The 21,203-nt window shown below is 44.7% G+C and overlaps 1 protein-coding gene across 1 annotated transcript in view; it reads left to right on the top strand.

Moving 5' to 3' along the window:
• The first annotated feature begins 201 nt into the window (after positions 1-201).
• The window catches only part of LOC102861819 (desumoylating isopeptidase 2-like), a 75,794-nt gene continuing 54,792 nt past the window's right edge, over positions 202-21,203 (top strand). The window contains exon 1 of the mRNA XM_006898063.1: positions 202-440. Within this exon, the coding sequence (XP_006898125.1) occupies positions 399-440 (42 nt within the window). The 5' untranslated portion in view covers positions 202-398. The remainder of the gene's footprint in view (positions 441-21,203) is intronic.

The following is a 21,203-nucleotide window of genomic DNA, read 5'->3' as shown; positions in this document are numbered from 1 at the left end:
AGGAGCTGGCCAGCATGGTACACCGGCACGGAAAGAGCCGCCATCTTAGGCGCCAAGGTGCTGCGGCCGGGGAAACAGCGCGCAGGCGCGGCCGGCAGGCTGGGCCGGCCCCGCCCCCGGGCCCCGCCCCTCGCTCAGGCCCCGCCTCTCCCACGTGTCCGCCGCTGAGGGGAGGTGCCTGAGCCCGAGAGGGCCGCCACCGGTCCGGCGTTCACGCCAGGCTCCTGTCGGCGGCGCCCGCAGCGGCCCGGCTTCCTGATGCTCCTGAACCGGCTGCTGCGGGCCGGGCTGTGCGCTTAGTGCCGGGCTCAGGCCCTCCGGAGGCGCCGGCGGGGCTGGGAGTGGCCTCCGGCCCCGCGGAGACGGAGCGCGAGGACGACACGGTGGCTGCGGAGAAGATGGGGGCTAACCAGTTAGTGGTGCTCAACGTGTACGACATGGTGAGTGCGGCACCGGAGACCCGGCGTCCTCTCCAGGACTTGGCTCGGGCCCCAGGCGCTTCCTGCCCGGCATCCCCGCCTCCAGCTTAGTCCCGGCGCGTGGGGGGAGGGGAAGAGGCTATATTTCGTCCTCGCACGGTCAGCGCTGCCTGGTCACACGAGGACTGAGGCCGATCGTGCCTCTCCCACGACCTCCGCCCGGCTGGACCCCGGGCAGGGCCCGACGAGCAGGTGCCCTTTAGGTCGTGCTCCCCACCCCCACCGCCCGCGCCGGCGCTGCCCCTCTGCTCCCCACCATCTGCACGCCCCCTTAACTCTTTTTCTCTGGAACCCTCCATCTCTTTTCATGCCCAAGTCCTCAAAATCCCCTAGGCCCCTCCAAAGTCCGCAAAGTCCTGGCCGGCTGTGCCTGTTCTAGAATCTCTTCCAAGTGCCCAGGAGCCAGCATCCACTCGCCTCCGAGGCAACCTCGAGAAAATGATGAAAGCTCGCATTTCTCGGCAAGATCTCACTCGATCTTCTTCCTGAGGTTGCAGTGGCAACTCTTCTCCCAGATTCTGGGGCCCCTTTCCAGGTGGTGCAACAGGTAGATGACGTGACAGTAGGGAAGAAACTTGTCCATTATGTCATGGAACTTAGGCGAGCTGCAGCTTACAGCCCGCAGCGCGGAGCGCGCACAAGTAGCAGTGCACTTGAGACACTCGAGAAAAATCGCCGGTCGGCGTCCTTTGCACGCAGTTAGGCGCGTGTTTGGGGCTGGATTAGTTTTTGTTTTGTACAGAACAAAAGTTACGACTCTTAAAGATGTACAGTTCCTGACCAGTGGACTGACAAAATGCCCTATCATCTTTTGTGCTGGTTGAAAGCTGCAGATGCACCCACTTCAAGGTTAGGATTCTTGGTTCTTATTCACATTATCTGAAGTGGACCAGAAGCCTTTGAACTTTTGGTTACTCTGGATTGTTTATAAATTGTACATTTGCGGCGTTACATCGTTGGGTAGAAATACCATGAGGACTAGGGCCGTCAAGGATGAGACCCCATTTGAGTTCTCCTGTTAGAGCTTACCTGGAAGGAGCGGACTTAATTTGCTTAGCAGAATAAGGCAAAATAGAACAATTTAGAGAGGAAAGCCCAAGATTATAGAAATGCTAGAAAAACATTTTTGGCCTGTGGCATTAAAGAATTATGTAGGTTTTTAATTTTTGCGTTCAAGATTCTATATTGTCTGCATACTATTTACGTGCCTTCCGATCACTCCACAGTGCTCCGAAGTATGGTTCCTTCTCTTCCACATTTGTTACACCTCTTTGAAAATTACCCTTGTTGCAATACACTATGGTCAGAGGCAGCATTTTCAGGGCCTAAAGAAATCTCTAAGATCAGGAATACACTATGGTCAGAGGCAACATTTTCAGGGCCTAGAAGAAGTCTGTAAGGTCAGGAGGAGAGAGAAGTTTTGGGTGATGTTTTTTAAAAATACAAAACAAAACCCTTGTTATTAGGTGCTGCTGAGTCGAGTTGATCCATAGTGACCCTATCTACAATAGATCGGAACCCTGTCTTCTGCGATTCTCACACTCCCTGACACACTAGAGCCCACTGTGGCAGTCACTGTGTCACTCCACCTGGTTGAGGGTCTTCCTCTCTTTTGCTTACGCTCCTTTCCAAACATCATGACCCTCTCTAAGGAATAACCTCTCCTGGCAACATACTCAGAGTATGTGAGGTGAAGCTTTATCTTTTCTTCTAAGGAGCTCTGGCTATTTGTTTAGTACTCTTCTCCAACACCACAGCTCTAAGGCATCAACTCTTTTTCTGTCATCCTTATTCATTGTCCGTCTCTTAGATGCATAGCAAGTGATCAGAAAGACTATGGCCTGAATCAGACACACTTTAGTCTTCAAATTAACATCGTTGCTCCTAAATAATTTGAAGAGGCCACTGAGTGCAGACTTCCATGTTGCAGTACGTCTCCTGACATATTTTTAAAAAGACAAAACAACCTAAAAACCTGAAAATACACTGTCATAAGCTGTCTTATGAATCAGGAAAATAAATCATTGCTGATTATAAACATGTGAAAAGACAGAGATAATAAACTATATTTTTGAGATGTTCTGAAAGATGTTGAGAATATGAATCAGTTATAGCACTGTGCAGAGAACAAAAAATAAGATCTAGAATTTCTCGGTCACTTTCTGGTCCATTATCCTTTCTACAGAATGATTCTCTGTTGCAGACCGAGGGTCCCAAAGAATAGAATAATTTTATAATAAAGAGACAAACAGCCAGGAATGAGATAGAGCAGAGAGCGTAAAACAGGGGGTCAGCAGTTCTCGACTGAAGACCTCGAGCCATGCTTCTCTGAGTATTTATATAGAATCACAAGGAAGTACAAAACAAAGGATAATGGTGAAATCTTTTACAGATAAGGCCAAGTTCCTCTTTATGTTAATCTCAAGAGGGAGGGATTCATTTGATAAAAACTAAGAACAATGTTGACTCCTAAGGAATGCCCCAGTGTCACAAGGTGACCTTCAGCTTGTATAAGTCTCCCTCATTTCCCGATACAGCATTTGGTCTACTATTATTAAATTTGATATTCAGCTTCCCTCAATTCTCCTAACCTGTATTTTTAATAGAATGCTTTTTCTTCCTAAAGGAGCTCTTACTCTCTTTTTTCTACTGACAGCATGCTGTAAGGTCTGGTTTTAACCCTGTCTTTCCAGGGAACCTTCTCCCTCTTCCCTCTTTTTTTTCCACTGTAACTGTTTTGCATGGTCCACCTTTCACTAACTCTACCTCTACCTCTCTTACTGCTTTAATAAACCTTTGTTACTTGTTTTGCTAAATTGGGGGAAAGAAAAAGGATGTTAAGGAGCATATATAAGTGTTAATCAGAATGGTAAATAGTTGAAATTTAGACTTATAAACTTGCCCTTATACGATCTTTTGAGGACTTTCAGTCCATTCTTTGGCACTGTTTCAGAAACCTAAAATTATTTACTTAATCTTGACTCTGAATAATCTGTAAATGAGTGCTATCCTTCTTTAAGGAATTTAGAATACGAAATATGTTGTAATGTGTCAAGTTGGAACCAGTTCATAGCTGACACTCCAGCGGGTTTTCAGAGACAGTAAATCAGACGGAGGGAAACTGCCCATCTTGCACAGAGCGGCTGGTGGATTCGAGCCATGTGTCTTTGGGTTGACAGTGCAGTTCGCTCCTTACCACTGAGCCACCCGAGCTCTTTAAATACAGCACGGGAGATGAAAATAGTAACAGTACAAGACAACAGAATGCTTTTGGTAGGGGCAGAAAAGATGCAGAGAGAACTACATTTGGTTGTAGGGTCAGGAGAGACTGGGGAAAATACACCGAGTGACACTGGAAAGATGGAGAACTCCACAGGCAGAGAACTTGAGTGAGCAGAGTAGTGGGTGTGGGAATGCACAGGGTGGCCTTGGGACAGATGACACGGTCCTGGTTAACAAGAAACAAGTGAAAGTGCTTAAAACATGGCCCTTCAGGGGAGGGCTGGGAGCCCTTTAAAGTTTCCATGAAGGAAGCAGTCTAATCAGAGCCGTGGGTTATGTACACATTTTGATGGTTGTACACGCCACTTTTGGTCTTTCATTTTTTGCTTAACTCCCAGGGGAAATTCCTTTCATCTTTGGTTGTACTTCTTGTTCCTCACTGATGCCTTTGATGAGGCTTGCTGTCGTGCATGTGATCTAATACCAACTGCACAAACCTGAAAATCAACGTTGGCCTTGACATTGTCATCACTGTTTATAGGGCCCTCTGGCCATGTGGCCTGGTGCTCCTTTGCCTGCCACAGTCTTTTTCCTGGTTCACTGGCTTGGGTGCTACTGAGAGTTCCTGGTTTCCCATAGCTACCATGTATTTGGAAAGAATAGGGTTTGTATCACCTGTATTAACTTCCTTCTTATGGGCAAATGGTGTCATTGTCAAAAGGTTACTTTGTCATGTATACCTGTGGCCTTGGAATTGACGCCAACTTACAGTGACCATATCAGATAGGGTAGAGTGGCCTCATGGGATCTCCAAGATTGTCAGTCTCCAGGGAAGCAGAAGGATGGCTTGGAGGTGTTAACTGCTGATTTCTGCACCACAGGGGCTCCTTGTAATCATACATCCAAAAGCCCACTAGTGTACAGTTGATTCTGACTCACAACAACGCTCCGTTGTTTTTTTTCCAAAACTGGAAAGAAATATTAACAGAATGGGTATATCTCGTCTTTCCCCTGCAAGGTGGCTGTCGGTTTCAAATTGCCACCTTAGCAGCTAAGCACTTACCCTGCTTTGCCCTTTCTCATCCTGAATGCCTCCTGCTCTCCAGTGGATTCCACCTCATGGCAGTCTTCTGCTGGGTTTCCAGAGCTGTGACTCTTCATGGGAGGAGACTACCTGCCGCATCCTTCTCTGCATAGAGACTGTATGCTGGATTCAAACCCCTGTCCCTTGCAGTCCAGCACATTACTCGCTAGGCCGCCAGAGCCCCTTCCAGTCTGACATGAACAGATTACTGTTTGCTGCTTTCAGACTGGTTTTGTTTTTCAATGTGCTTTGGAGTAATCTACCACTAATAAAACATGTCCTGGAGTTGTTTTGTGTGTCTTAGGAATTGAAGCTTTTCACATGTCCTTAATCTGATGGCATACCTAGTAAAGCAGGTGGTCCAGATTCCTTCCGGTTTTCGTTCTCAGCCAGGTCACTTTAGGAATAGACTGTCATGAAAGTCTTGGGTTTTCATCATCCAGAGTTTGTACTTTTTGAAATTATATTGGCTGCTAGATAATTTTTATGAAGAATATATACTAGTATGAAAGTATATTCTATCAACAAATGTTTTACTATTTTTGAGTAGACTTTAGGCACTTGATAGTAAAGAAACTCCTTCTGGGACTCATAACTAAGGAAGCTGGGGTTTTGATTTTTTATCTTGACTGTTCTTGACTGTCCTGTGCCTGCCAGAGCCCTCTGGGAGCGTGAAATCACACAGGGAGTGTTGATCCAGTTCAACTTCTCCACTGAGCTCCAGACCCACTCCTCTAGTGGACTTCTCAACCTGCATAGCAATGTACTATCTCTAGATCCATATGTCCAGGAAAAATTCTCCCCCTGTCCTCTTCAGCCTTCATCACCTTTAATCCCCACTCGGAACAAACAAACAACACTTCTTTTGTTAAAAATTTTATCTGATAACTAGTACCTCTTTTTTAGTCTTCCAGGCTAAAATCGTGCATAATTTTACATCAGTTCTTCTGTATTACAAACCCTTCTCAGTCAGTCACTTGGCTCTCATTAGTTGTTTCAGTTCAGTGAATTTTGCCTGAAAGCAAAAGAGCTTGACTAAGTGAGTTAATCTAGGAGGATGCTTATCAGAAGTCCAGATAGTCTTGGCTGGGTTCTGCACTAGGCTGTGCCATTAAGGACTGAGGTTTGCCATCCTTCTCTGCTGCCTTCAACACTATGCCTTTTGTCTTTGGTTTAGCCCTTTATATGTGAGAAATAACTCCTGCAACTCCAAACATTGACTTGGATATGAAGGAAGAGAGAAAAATGAAAAGCTTCTCCAGAGTCAGCCTTTCCACCCTCCCAAGAGATTGTCCATGGCTACATGAGACTGTGATGAAGCTGAGAAGCTGCTCTCTCTTGAGATATGTGCAACTAGGCTGCTCCTGGGAGGCAAGGATGGTAAAGCTTCATCTCATACTTCGAGCATGTTGTTAGGAAGGGCCATTTGTTGGAGCAGGACATCATGGCTGAAAAGGTAGAGGACCCATGGAAGAAAAGAGGCCCTTCAGCAAGATGGATTGATACGGTGACTGAAGCAATGGGCTCTAGACTGTCAGAGATGATGAGGATGGGATGGGGCAGGGCTTAGAGCTGTCATTCGTAGTTGGTTTGAGCATCTGAACAATGACAATTATGACGGTGAGTTTTGGGTAAGAGAATCAGGGAATTGGGAAGGAAGTTGAGACCTTGTATTTTATTTTCTGACTGTTCTTTTGAGTAGTTTCTTCTTAAGGATCAGCACAAGACAGACCCTGTGAAGTAGAGGTTGAAGAGTCCCACATGTCCAGCCTTTCTAGACCGCTGTGCTATTCCATTGTCTCTGATACCACCTCTTCCTGGCTGCTTGCCCTCCGTCTTAGGGCTTTGTGATGTGTTGCAAGGCCGCTGCCAATCCCTCCCCGCGGAACTCATGAACCTTGGAGGAAGTAGTTCTGTACAGCTGTGGAGTCTGGTAAACCCCAAGGCCATGGGCCAGCCATCAGCTGGAGTTTTCTCCTGCTGCATGTGATTTGCAGGGGCTGACACTGAATCGGCAGGTCCTACGACAGCCTGCTGACTCACACGGCTGTAGAAGCTGGTGAATCAGATCAAGCTGTGGGCCGCTGGGTTCAGGGGCTGAGGAACTCCAAAATCAGCAGATCAGAAGGCAGGCTGCTGCTCCCATTCAGGAACACACGCAAGAGGAGGCTAAGCCAGGTGCGGGATTCAGAGCAAGAGATCCTTCTTACATGTTAGATGTAGACCATACTCTGGAGAGCACCCTGAGAGGGTGGTGGCTCAAGATATATCACTCAACCTCACCTCATTATCATAACCAGCACCTCACTCTAAAATGAGCCAATAACAATTGGTTTGCTGTTGTTACAGGCTGTTGAGTTGGAACTTAATGACACATCAAATGATGGAAAGCAGTAGCTGGAAAACCACATGCACCACCACTGAGCCTGTGGGGCTCATTGTGATGCTGCAGGGCAGAAGAGAACTGCTCTATGGCATTCCCAAGACCAATCTCTATGGGGGAAGACGGCCACTTCATCTCTCTGCATCACACAGCCGACCTCTCAGTTAATATGCAGGCCAGTGCTTAGCCCACTGCGCCACCTGCACGTCTCATGACTTACTACCAATGAGTCAGAACTGTCCTCCACTTTAAGCAAGCAAGGTTGTGTCATCTACACATCCCGATTGTTGAGAAGTCTTCCTCTGATCATGATGCTACATTCTTCATAGAGTTCAGCTTCACTAATGCTTTGCTCAGCTTACAGATTTAATAGCTGTGGAGAAAGGATACTCCCCTGTCACACATCTAAATTTTAAACCATGCAGTGTTCTTTTGATCTGTTTGGATGACAGCCTCTTGGTCTATGTGTAGGTTTCACTTGGGCCATATTAAGTAATGGCCTCGCTGCACTTTGAAATCGCAGGCCTGTGTGAGCACTCATTTTCCCCATGCAATGTAGCATGGTACCGTTCTTGACTAGTTTCAGTCTTGTTATAACTTCATTTTCATTTGTGTTTGCTTCTTTTTTAAAAAAAAATTAATTTTAATGAAAATTTACCAACTTTGGATTTCCATTAATTCGCTCTTTCACTTTTTTCCCTGCCCACCCCTCCCCCCTCAGTACACCCTTCTCTTTGAAAAGTAAAAGAAAAGTTCCCCCATTGTTGTACAATCCCTCGCCCCAGGTCTACTCCACAATGCAGCAGCCTTCGTTATGGACTCCTGTTACTACAGTAACACCTAATCACATACCTCTTTTAAACAGTTCTCTTCCTCATCTGTTTCAATACAGTATATATTATTTATCCCATCTTTCTCAGTCTTCCCCCCAACCCCAATGTCAGTCCTATTTTACAACAGTGGCACTATACAGTGTTTGTCCCTTTGTGTCTGAGATATTTCACTCAGCATAATGTCCTCCAGGGTCACCCATTTTAAATAATATTGCATGAGTTCCTTATTTTTCAATGCAGCATAGTATTCCAATGTGTCAATATACCACAGCTTCTCTATCCATTTGTTTGTTGATGGGCACTTAGGTTGTTTCCAACTCCTTGCAATTGTGCACAAAGCCGCAATAAACATAGTGTGTATATATCTGCTTGGATGTCAGTTGTGGTCTCTTTGGGGTCTGTTCCCAGTAGTGGAATTGCTGGGTCAAATGGTATTTCTATTTGCATCTTTTTGAGAAAGCATCACACACTTTATGATGTGTTCAGTACTCTTCATGGTTTTGTTTAGTAACCTAACTGTGTAAAAGGCACATTTTGCATCAGACCTGCCCTTCCCAGGCACACTGTGTGCCTTGGCCATGGAATTCTTTAGTTTACTCGGCAGATTTGTGCTAGTTCATGCCTCAGCATCTTTACACATGCTTGTCCTTCTGTGTGGGATGCCTGTTCTGACCACAGCATACTGTAATGTTGTGTCCTGGTGATGATGTTACTGGTGTCAGGTGCCACCAAGCCAGCTGTGACTTAGATCCGTGAACAACAGATCTGAACCCTGCCCTGTCCTGAGTCGTCCTCACAGTCTCCACCAAACTCAAACCCATCGTTGCAGTCACTGTGTCAGTCATCTCATCCTAGGTCTTCTCTCTTTCGCTGACCTTCCACCTTTCACAGTATGATGTTTTCCAAGGATTAGCCCCTCTTGTGGCAACGTGCCCAAGTGTGTGAGACAGTTTCACCATTCTTGTCTCTCAGGAGTACCCTGGATGCACTTCCTCAAAGACAGACTTTTTTGTTCTCTTGATAGTCCATACAGTATTGAGTCCTCTTCACAAACACATAATTCAACATCAAGTCTTTTGCAGTCATCCTTAATTCATTTTCTAGCTTTCAGGTGCATAGGGAAAAATTGACAATACCATGGCTTGGATTAGTGGCAACTTCATCTTTATATGGGCATCCTTGCTCCTTAGATCTTTAAAGAAGTCCTTGACAGAGATCCAAGATGGCAGCGGAGGCAGAGACAGCGTGGTGAGCTGCAGGAGCAGCGAACCACTTAAAGCAGGGCCATTATGGCCTTCCACAGACTTCAGCTTATTGATAATTAAAGACTTAAACAGTTGATGACTGGCCCTCAGTGAAGATCGAGGCTCAACAACAGGAATTCAAGGATTCCCAAGGAGAAATGGGTGAGGCTTGTGGCTCCCAAACCCCCCCCCCCCATGCAGAGCCTGTGCCGTGCCGCACAGCCACTGCAGCTCCATGAGGCTTCCACAGCCTGAACTAATAATGGATTCCCTCACCCAGGATGGATGCTGAGCACCAGCCCTCCTCAAGACTGGTACAGCGAAGCCACCACACTGCCGCAAGGTGGACTTGTTCTGAAGAGAATTCTTGGAGCCAGGATGGCGGCTATGGGGGAAGCGGGTGCCCAACGGCTGCCCGCACAAGAGGGGCCGTGCACATGCCGAGCGGCGGGGTGGGGGGAAGCGCCCCCAACGGCCGGCCGCGCGGGGGGGGGTGCGCCCCGCTGGCTGCCTGTGTAGGAGGTGGGGGGTGGGATGTATGCCCGCCATCTGCAGGTTTGGGTTTCCTTGGACAGGCCAAAGAAGATGATTATGTATACAATGGATTGCTGAAAGTCACTGTGAGTCTGATGACCTTAACAGTGGCAGCATGCACAAGAGGACCAACATCCTAAACGCACCACATATTTTGTTCTGTTGAATGCTTCTGCCAAAAAATGGTTAGACCTGGGGGAAGTCTGTTCACAATTCTCAGGTTCCCTTTATCATATATAAAGGGGCAGTGACACCTACTTCAAAATATAGTATGACCACTTATGGGGGTGTAAAAGTGGCAGTGCTCGAATTGGAAACACTATCCCTGACCACAGAGTCCTCAGTCAGGTGAGGGGACCAGACTGGGGTAGGGGCAATTGGAGGGGGAGTATACCAGCCAGTTCCTGGGGGGTGTTGCCCTGCTTGGGATGGGCTGCCCTCGGCCCCCAGCTCGGGGAGAGCCGTCGCGGCCCTCTGCCCGGGGTGGGCTGCCCTCGGCCCCCGGCTTGAGGAGAGCTGTCACGGCCCTCTGCCCAGGGCGGGCTGCCCTCGGCCCTCGGCTTGGGGTGAGCCGTCGCGGCCCTCAGGGTGAGCTCCTCAGTCCCCAGATTGTGCCATCTGACCCCTGGGTGGGGAAGGGGAAAAAAAAAAGAATGCCTAGAGTATCCAGAGAATGTTACCTAGGCCACCTTCTGCCACCCTCTTCCCCCCAGTAAACCTGAAAGCAACACCCTCAAAGCCCTTCTATTTGTAACTCACAAGTTTGTTCTCTCTAGGTTTGCTCCCTTTCCTATAGGTAATCTTAACACTGAGTTTTACTCCAGAATTGGCCCTGAACCCAGTGCCAGTGACAAAAAGGAAATAAAACTGTCAGCTAAGGAAGCAAAGGAGGATGGATCCTCTGGGTTCAGCCAGCCATCCCCACTGGAACCACCTGGGAAAACACTTTACAGTCCAGAGGGGAGCAAATGACAGGAAAATATCTTCTAACAGAGCAAGAAGGCAAGCAGCTTTAACCCAAGACCACCAGTAAGGTGATAAAGCGTCCTCCCTTCCCCCGTTTACATCTACACCCCTGTTCAGCATGAAGAAGCCAGAGAGTCGGCATCCAATTCCCAGATCAATAAGACAGTTGGTTTAATTACCATTGGAAAATGCTTGCCATTTCTCTGTAACATCTGGTCCCCACTAGACACTCATCATTTCCTCCTCCCCCCTCCAACCAAACTGTACAGCTGTGCAGCTGCATCCTGGCCCATCCTTACCCTTCTGCCCCCAACCCTCACCTCCTTGTGCCCCCAATATGTTTTTCCCAATTAAAAAAAAAAGTCCTTGACAATGGCAGATTTTTCCAAGTGCAGTATGTCTTTTGATTTCTGCCTCTATGGTATTGATTGTGGCTCCATTTAAGTTGAAGTCATTGACAACTTCAGTCTTTCCTTTTGTCATATTGCCTATTGGTCCAGTTGTGAGAATTTTTGTTTTATTGATATTGCGATATAATCTGTATTGAAAGCTATAGTCTTTTTTTTTTAAATTTTTTTTGTTAAATTTTATTAGTATTAATGAACATTTACAGGGATTTTGGGTTTTCATTCCTTCATTGCTGTACCATTCTCTCTACCCTCTTCCCCAGTTTGTTGTTCTTCCCCCGCCCTCTGAATGTCTGTTTTAATTGTCCAATTGCCACAGTGCTTGTCAAAGTCAGTTCTGATTTATCTCCTTTGTCGGTGTGTCCTTTGCCATTCCCTATCACTCCTCCCTGAGAGAGACTTCACCCTGATTCATAAGGAAAAGGGGATGGCGTATTCTCTTAGCTACTTCTGCTGAAAAGGGACGCTGTGGGTTTCAGGGTGAAGATCTTCTCTCACTACTCTAAAGGGCCCCTTTGGCAGTAGGAAACACATAGACTATTATGGAGATTGATTTTGGAATTTAGATGCACTCTTATTGATTGTGCTTAGCCGTACATGTTCATATCCTTGAAGATGTAACATGGGGGTGTTGCAACCTAGAAGACACAAATTTAACTAACAAGTTATAAGTATATGAGTCAAAAGTTATGGAAAAGTAAAAGAAAAGATTCTTTCATGTTTTACAAACCCTCCCCCAGGTCCCCTCCACCATGGAGCCATCGCTCTAGACTCCTGTGATGACAGAAATACCTAGTCACATATCTCTTTTAAACAAAGCTGTAGTCTTTGATCTTTTTCAGTAAGTGCTTCGAGTCTTCACTTTCCACAAGTAGGTTTATTCCATCTGCGTAATTGAGGCTTTAGGTGAGTCTTCCTCCAATCCTGATACAACAGTCTTCCTCAGAGAGCCTAGTTTCTCAAATTATGTGCTCCACATACTGATTGGATAGGTACACAGAAAAGAGATCACACACACACACCCTTGCTGATTTTAAACCCTGCAGTGTTTTCTTGTTCTGTTAAAACAGCTGCATCTTGATCTATGGGTAGGTTTTACGTGAGCACAGTTAAGTGTTCTGGGATTCTCATTCTTCTCAGTGTTAACCGTAATTATGATCTACACAATCAGAGGCTTTTACAAAGCCAGTTAGACACAAGTTTACATCTTTCTTTTAATCTCTGCTTTCAGTCAAGATTCACCTGGCATCAGCAATGATGACCCTAGTTTCATGGCTTCTAATTTATTTTTAATTTCTGGGAGTTCCCTGTTGATGTACTGTTCCAGCTATTTTTTAAAATAATCTTTAAGGTTTTACTTGCATGTGATGTTAATTATGTTATTTGATAAATTTCCCCACTTTGTCAGATCACCTTTTTTTTTCTTTAATTGGTAATAAATATGGATCTATTCCAGTCAGGTGGCCAGGTAACTGTTTTCCAAATTTCTTGGCATACGCTAATGAGCACATCCAGGGCTGCGTCTGTTTGTTGGAACATGTCAGTTGTTATTCAATTCTATCAGCTCCTGGGACCTTAATGTTGGAGATTTTTTTTGCCAGTGCCTTTTGTGCAGCTTGAACTTCTTTGTTTCCATTGATTGTTGATCATATGTTACTTCCTGAAATGGTTCATGGTCAGCCAATTCTTTTTGGTACTCTGTGCATCTTCTTTTGATTCTTCCTGGATCAGTCAAGATTCTCCCCATTAGTTTTTCTTTGCTATTTCTACCTTGAGAAATATCGAGCATGTTCTCCCCTTATTAAATTCTCATTAATTTCAGCTCTCTGCACATTTGTTACAATACTTTGCCATAGCTTAGCTATGGGGAGCTAGGTGGCACAGTAGATAAGGCATTATGCTGCCATCCAAAGGCAGTCTTCTCCCATGCAGTTTACAGCCTCTGAAAAGTCACTGTATGGTCAGCAGTGAGTGGGTGAGAATAGCTTAGCTGAATTCCTCAGACTGGGTTGTTCTTTCTCCATACCCACTATAACACTAAGTAAGACAGGAGTAACACTAGAAAGTAGCCTGACCTTGTTTACTGATTGGATGGGATCTTAATTGGGCTGTGTTATTTAGAAGTTCCGTTACATAGTGGCATGAAAATTCACCTGACATCCCTTTCCTTTGTGCCGGGTACTCTAGTTTTTTACTTTATTGTCCACTTACTTCGTACATTCCTGGATTTTTTTTTTCTTTGATTATTAAAATAGTGTGAGCCAGTGAATTGGGAGAGGGGTCATGGGAATAGAAAGGAAAGAAAATATTATTCTTTAACAAAGGGGAGGGGGGAAAGAGAATGTTGTGTTTAAAAAGCACTATGGGACTAAACTAAGAAAATGTTTTTATTCCCTAACATTGCATTTTATTCACTCCTTGGAAAAAGAATGTTGTCATAAACACTGTTAGTTTCTGGATTTTATTGTGGTTTAACTAGTCACTTTAGCCATGGTGAAGTAGTGTCTGGCTGCTAATCGGCAAGAAAGGCCGACAGTTTGAATCTTCGTCCTATTTCCCTCCCTTTCTTTTCAGTTGTTTAGTGTATCTGAAAATAGAATTCAGCCTCCACATATATTACATATCTGTTTCTGTTACTGCTGTAAATAAATCGCCACATACTTAGGTTAAAACGTGGATTTATTCTCAGGATGGTGTGCATCACAAGTCTGGGTGAGGGTCTCTGGGGACAAATGTGCCTCTGGGATCACTGTATTAGACTAGGGCTCCTTGCAGTTGTAGAGAGGAGAGAGCCTTAATGGCATAGTCTGTAGGGAGTTGTCTCACCCAGAGGAAGCACCTCTTTGGCAGTTCGAATCCACTAGCTGCTCTCTTGAGAGAAAAATAGGCAACTTACCGCCTCCCCAGACCCACTGTTGAGGGCCAGCTGTGAGTTGGATCTGACTCCTTGACAACAAATTGCTGAGTGATGGTTGCAGAACTAAGTTCCATTTCTTGTTGGCTGCCAGCCAGGACCCTCTTCCAGCTCTTCAAAGCCAGCTGCATCCCTCATCTGTGTTCGCCTTTGAGCAGGCAGTGGCTTGTGGAGAATTTCTCATAGTTCAGACATCCCTGACCTCCTGCTTCCAGCACATCCCTCATACCTGTCAGGGCTTATGTGGACAGGTAGGGCTTATGTGGGCAGGTAGAGCCCTGCTGGGTTCCTGGCAGCCTCCCCGTTAGGACCTATATCCTTACTATAGCTGCAAAGTCCATTTTGGCATGGGATGCTCACAGATTTTCAGGCTGGGATGTGGACATTTTGGGGGTGTCATTCTATGTACTACACTGTTTATGAAAAGAATTTTGTAAATTCAAAGAATCTTCAGTGTTCCTTCTGGCTAAGATCAAGTGTAATGTGTGGTGAGTTGGCTTAGAATAAATATTAACATAATATTTTCAGTGGAAAATAAAACCTATTCAGAAAATAGAGCTTGGATTGGTACCACTCATCTGTTAATGGTATCAGGGATATTGATGACTTAAAGCCCTTCAAAAGGCAATCATTGGTATATATCAAGTTAACAAAATAGAGCATTGTGAAATATGTACAGTAATATTAAAACACCAAAGAAATGGATTCCCCTAAATGTGTACTGCAGATGTAAAAGGAGCAGTTGCGACATGGGGATGACCAAGTCTGAATTCGGCCTGCTTCATTATAGGGAACCATACAGTTAGCTATACAGACATGCCTCCCCACATGCTCCTGCACCTATTTTTACTAGTCATTGGGTCCAATGTTTGTTGCAAGACTCACAGACCTGATTCACTGCTGTGGGGCTTATTAGGGAAATAGGTTGGGGAGTGGGGAAAGCAAAGAATATGTCACAGTGCAAGTCCAGGCTTAGCCCAGCAGTCCCAAGCCAGATTAACAAGGCACAGTTCCTCAGTTTAGTGAAAGTCCAGGTTCAGGTCAACAGCACAAATGCAAGAAGCTAGCAAACTTTATCTCATAGCAGTTATAAGTCAGCTTTTCCTTCAGTCATTCTGCAAGGAAATCCTTTAGCTGTGGCCTTTATCTCCAGAGTTCCTCTGCCACAGTCTCTTCAGAGCAGTACCACTGTCTCCTAATCTTTCCACCACCATCATTGCCCTTTTTTCACAGCATGGTAAGCAATCTCTTTGATACTTGCCCCACAGCTATTGATTATATGCAAGACCATGTGTCCTTAGTTAAGGTTGCTGAAGACCATTCCTTAAGCACATGCTAACACAGTGGACAGAGAAACCAACTTTTAAATTTCTAACACCACAGCAGGTGTGACTAGAAATCATAGATGACTCAGTCCTTTACAGAGGAAGAATGGCATACCTGGAATGAGCAGAGACTGCCTGAAGCTATTATGTTTCACTTGACCACCCAAGGCCAGGCTGTCAGGCCTCCCTGTTAGTGCTAGACAGAATGTTTGGAGTGAGGGGAAGACCCTCAAGAAGGTGGAAGGAGACTCTGTGACTATAGTAATGGGCTCGAGTGTATTGGGATGGGAGGATGGCACAGGATAGGGCAGGGTTCACATCCATTGTTTGTGGAGCCTCTGTGAGTTGACTCAATGGCACCTAACATCAACAGTGGGTTTGAGAGCCCCTGGAATAGTGACTTGCACCACAGAGCTGTATTTTAACAGGCTGTAGACCTAACCCTCCCCTAATGCAGTTTTGGAAATTTTGGTCACCATGCACATGACAGGGCTCTTCTGGCTTTTAGAAGGTTAGGTCATGCATACTTAACTACCACATAATAGAATACCATTGCTCCCAATTCCAACTTTTAATGGAAAGTGGAACTGGCCACCTCATGAAGTTTGTAAGGTTGTAAGTCTTTATGGAGGCAGACTGCCTCATTTTCTGTCATTTGTGTCTGTGATTCAGCCAGCCAGTCTTTCAGATAGCAGCCCAACATTTAATCCCCTGTGCCACCAGGGCTCCTTCAGGCTCACCCATTCCATAGGACAAGAATGTGCTCCTCATAGCTTTTCACGTTTCTTGACAGGAACCTCCAGAGTTAGAAGGCTGTAGTTTAGCAAAGTCCCTATCTTTTTTTTTTTTTAATGGTTTTATTACAAGTGAACTTTTCATTAACACAACCACTTAATCAGTGAATATTGTTTTTTCTGGTTTGGAGTTTTACCAAATGTTTTCACTATGTTGGGAAATAAGTATCAGTTGCCTTTCAGTTCCTGGGGTTTATGTTTGTGTCGCCAACTGAACACCTCTCTTCAATCTGAATTTATAGCTGGCACCTTCCTACACTTGTTTATCTGTTGCTTTGTAACGAAGTACTTCATAATCAATGTTTCTTTCACATAGTGTTTGGTAGTTGAGAATTGGAGTGGTTTAGCCCGGTGGTTTTGAACCAAGGTCTCTCATGAGGTGGCAAGCAGCTGTTTTGCTGTCACATCCCGGCATGCTTGGGGCTTGACGCATTTGTGTCTAAGCTCTCACACTGTTTAAAGTCAGCCTTGCTGGTCATTGGCCAGGGCCTTCATTTCCTTTGTGGGCCTCGCCACGGAGTCCTCACTGCATGGCAGCTTCCATAGTGAGAGCAAAAATCTGAGGGAAAACGAATAGTTGCCCAAGACAAAAGTCTCCATCTTGATTTTTGAAGTGGAATCCCATCACTTCTCCCATGTGATGTCACAAAGCAACCCTGGTGCGAGGGTGTGTGATTCCAGGGGTGGAGAGCAGCATGGGGCATCTCGGAGCCTGGCACCACAGGAGAGCAGTATGGAGGCATCTCGGAGCCTGGCACCACAGGAGAGCAGTACGGAGGCATGTCGGAGCTTGGCACCACAGGAGAGCAGTATGGGGGCATCTCGGAGCCTGATACCACAGCTCTTAGTTTTGAAATGCAAATTTGAAAGAAAAGCCACAGTAGCTGATAGGCCTGGCAGTCCAACATGTCAGTGCGTTGAAAACTGTCCAGCAGTTCTGCTCTGAACACACGGGGTTCCTCTACTCTGAGTTAGAGTTGACTCAGAGGAGCAACAAAGTCTAGTCACCCTCAAGCGCTTACATACTGAAAGACATGATTTTATTGTTATTTCCTGTAAATATGCATAATGGATAGCTTATATGGTTCCAGAGAGTAAAGAGGGGGGAGGGGGCACTGGAGGCACAGTGGGTAAGCCTCGGCTGCTGCCCAGCAGTTCAGACCCACTAGCTGCTCCAAGGAGAAGGATGAAAGTTGGCTTCAGTAGTGATTGCATCCTTGGAGACCCCGTGATGCTCCAGCTGTTGCTGCAGCCACCGTGTCAGTCTATGGGATCAGTCAGTTAGAACACCAATACGGTTTATCCTGACCTGGTGAATTAGAGCAGGACTTATTCCAGAGTCCCCCCCAAAATCCCAGTGAGTTGGCTTTTTCAACTTTTTCTTCCCTTACTTCAAACTAATTCCATTAACAAAACTATTCTTATACGGTAATATTTCAAGCACTATGGAGAAAGCCACCTTGGTTCTGAAGAAGTCATTCAGCGCTTAGCAGAAAAACATATGGAACACTTAAAATTTGCCGGATGATGTTACGAGTACTGGACAAAGGAAAAGTGGTTTTTTTTTTTAAAAACGTTGGTTCTCAGTAGATGGGGGAGCGGAGCAGAATGTGCTATAGTGGATTATTCATGTTGGCTTGTTTAGCCATTGGCTTTGACTTTCACCACATGTCAGGATTGTAATTGGGGGTCATCGAGTCAACTACAACTCCTAGCAACCCTGTCCTGTCCTGTGCCAACCTCAACATTTCTAATATACTTGAACTCGTTGTTGTACTGTGTCAATTCATCTCATTAAAGTTTTTGCTTTCTTAGGCTGACTCTTCAAGAATGATAACCTCCAAGAAGTGGTCCATCTTAACAATATGTACAAAGTATGTGAGATGAGGTTTGACAATCCTTGTGTCCAAGGAGCACCCTGGTTGCACTTTCTTCAAGACCTGTTTATTCTTTCTGCAGTCCATGGGATGGATAGTCAGTCCTCTCTCCCACATCACAATTCAAAGGCATCGGTAATTCTTCTATCATCCTTAGTTATTGTCTATCTTTCAGATGAATAGCAAGTGATTGAAAAAGACCATGGATTGAATCAGGTACACCTTAGTCTTTAAACTGACCATTGCTCTTCAGCACTTTGGCAAGGTCCTTGACAGCATATTTACCTAAAGCAACACATTTTTTGATTTCTTGACTGATGCTACTGTGGCTGTTGACCGTGGAACCAGATAAGATAAGGCTGTTGGCAATTTCACTCTTCTTTCCATCTGTCAGGATGTATACTGTTTGCCCAGAGGTGAGGATTTTTGTTTTTCTTGATGTGGAGATATATGTAATCCATATCCAAGGCTGTATGTAATCTTTGATCTTTTGCAACAGATGTTTCAGATCCTCCTCACTTTCAACAAACAAAGTTGTGTCACCTGCATAATTTAAATAATTGATTGTTCCTCTAAGCCTGATGCCACATTCCTCTTCATAAAATTTAGTTTTTCAAATTACTTGCTCAGCATATAAATTGAATAGTATAGCGAAATCATCCACCCCTGGCACACACCTTTCTTGATTTTAAGTCATGCAGTGTCTCCTTGCTCTGTTGGGACAATAGCTTCTTGGTTTTGTTTACTGTTGAGTCAGAACCAACCCATAGCTGACCCTCTGGTTTTCAGAGGCAGTTAATTGCACAGGAGATTGCCCATTCTTCTCCCGTAAAGCAGCTGGTGGATTCGAACTACATGCCTTCGGGATTGTAGCACAGCTTCTTGATACTAGGCCACCAGAGCTCCCTGCTTCTTGGCCTAGGTATGTAGCTTTCATATGAGCACAATTAAGTATTCTCTCAATGACAGCCATAAGTCATACTAATCACAGTCATACTGTGATTCACAGAGTCAGGCACCTTTGTATGGTCAATAAAACACAAATGGGCATCTCTCTAGTATTGTTTGCTTTTAGTGGAGGTCCCTGGCTCTGGTTCCTTGGTTGGTCACTGGTTCCCCATTATGGCTGTGGGGTATTATTTGGGTCTGTGCCCACAGGGCATGCACTGCATTTTCTGCTTATTCTTTCTTACTAGTACCAAGTGTCACATCTTTCTCTGAGCTTGCTCAGTTTCAGTTTAGGTATATGGCAGGACTGACCCATCCCATCTTTAGTATCTGCATACCTTGTTCATTTGTTCGTACATTAATATGCTCCATCCAAACGTGTGATGAAAATCAAAGCAGTGGGCTAAGAAAGCCATTTTGACAAATTTGTACCGCAGTGGCTTAGTGGTAAGGAGTTGTACTGCCAGTGCAAAGGTTCACAGTTCCAATCTACAGCTACTTCCCAGGAGAAAAATGGACAATCTCCTGTGTCATTTACTGCCTCTGAAAACCCACTGGACAGTCATTTATGGTCTGGTTCTGATGTGACAGCACACAGCAGTCATATTTAACTGTTCGTTACCTATTTGTTGTTGTTAGGTGCTGTCAAGACAGACTCAAAGTAACCTTACAAACAACTCATCTGAAAGCCTGTCCTGGCCTGTGCCATCATCATCATCATCATCTCTGACATACTTGAGCCATTGTTAGAGTCACTGTGTCAATCAGTCTTTTTGAGAATCTTCCTCTCTTTCACTGACCCGCCACTTATCCATTGTTGGTGTGGTGTTGATGGTAGTGGTGGTGTGCCATCGAGTTGGATCTGACTCCTAGCTGACTCTCCAGCAGCTTTCCAGAGGCTTTAAATTGCATGGAAAGTGATTTTGCTTCTTTCTCTGTTGGATCACATGCCTGACAGCTGACAGTGCAGTTCCTCACCAATAGACCTTCAGAATACCACATGAGGTTGTTTTTGCTGCTCTTTACTGTTGAGTCAGAACTTGCTTATAGCTGACCCTCTAGCGAGTTTTCAGAGGCAGAATATGCAGTGCATGCATGAAAGAGCATGCTCCAGTAAAGCAGCTGGTGGATTTGAACCATGTGCCTGTGGATTGACAGCCCAACTTCTTACTCAGCCACCAGTGCTCCCTAGAGTAAGAGCCAACTTCTGGTTTTGTTTATTCTTTCTCATTTCCTGCTTTATTTATTTCCCATCTATAATATTTCCTTTCTCCTGAAAACTGTAAACCTTTTCTTTCCCTTGTTTTCTTTAAAGTGTTGTTAACCTAACATAGTCCTTTCTTCCTTTTTGATGTGTGCATTAGTTGCTATGAGTTGTCCTCTGAGCATTGCTTTTGCCATGTCCAGAAGGCTGTATTATTTTTTTGCTTCTAAGAATTATTTTATTTCCTTTATTTTTTTTTTCTTTTACCAAGGATTTTTTCAGTAGGATGTTACTCAGTTTTCCATAGGTTGGTTTGTTTGGTTTTTACCCCCACTCTGGTCTTCCTGTTATTGACTAATAGTAATTTTACAATTACGATTTTATAGTGTTGTGATCAGAAAAGCTGGCTTTTAGTATTTCACTGATTTTAAATTTACTGAGGCTTGTTTTGTGACTCTCCAGTAAGACAAGTTCTGGAGAATGCCCATGTGCTTTGAAAAAAAAAATGTGTGCTACTCCTGTTGGGTGCAGTTTCTTTTTAATTCTGTTCTCATCAAAGGTGACACCATAACTGTTATTTTGGAATTAATGATTTCATTTTCCATTTCTGTTAACATTTACTATGTGTGTTGAGTGCCTAGATATTTATTAAGGTTTAAATACTCTTACTGGATTGACCCTGTAGTCATTATACATTGTCCTTCCTTATCCTTTAAGCTGGTGTTTGGCTTGAAATCTTTTTACCAGAAATTAATATGCCACTCTCACTCCATCTTAGGTTACTATTTGCTTGGTTTTTCCCCATCCTTTTTTTTTTTTTTTTATGCCCTAGATAAATCTTTTGCAGGAAGCATTTTGGTGGGTCCTGTATTCTTAAGCATTCTGGGTATATTTTTTTGATCTGTCCTTCATATTTGATGGATAATTTTGCTGGGTACAGTATTCTTGGTTGACAGTTGTATTCTTTGAGTGTTTGATATATGTCCTTC

This window comes from Elephantulus edwardii, unplaced genomic scaffold, assembly GCF_000299155.1.
Source record: "Elephantulus edwardii isolate Elephantulus edwardi_28Jun2011 unplaced genomic scaffold, EleEdw1.0 scaffold00219, whole genome shotgun sequence".
Taxonomy (NCBI): Eukaryota; Metazoa; Chordata; class Mammalia; order Macroscelidea; family Macroscelididae; genus Elephantulus; species Elephantulus edwardii.
Note: the sequence above shows the minus strand (reverse complement) of the source record. Positions and strands in the feature narration are given on the sequence as shown.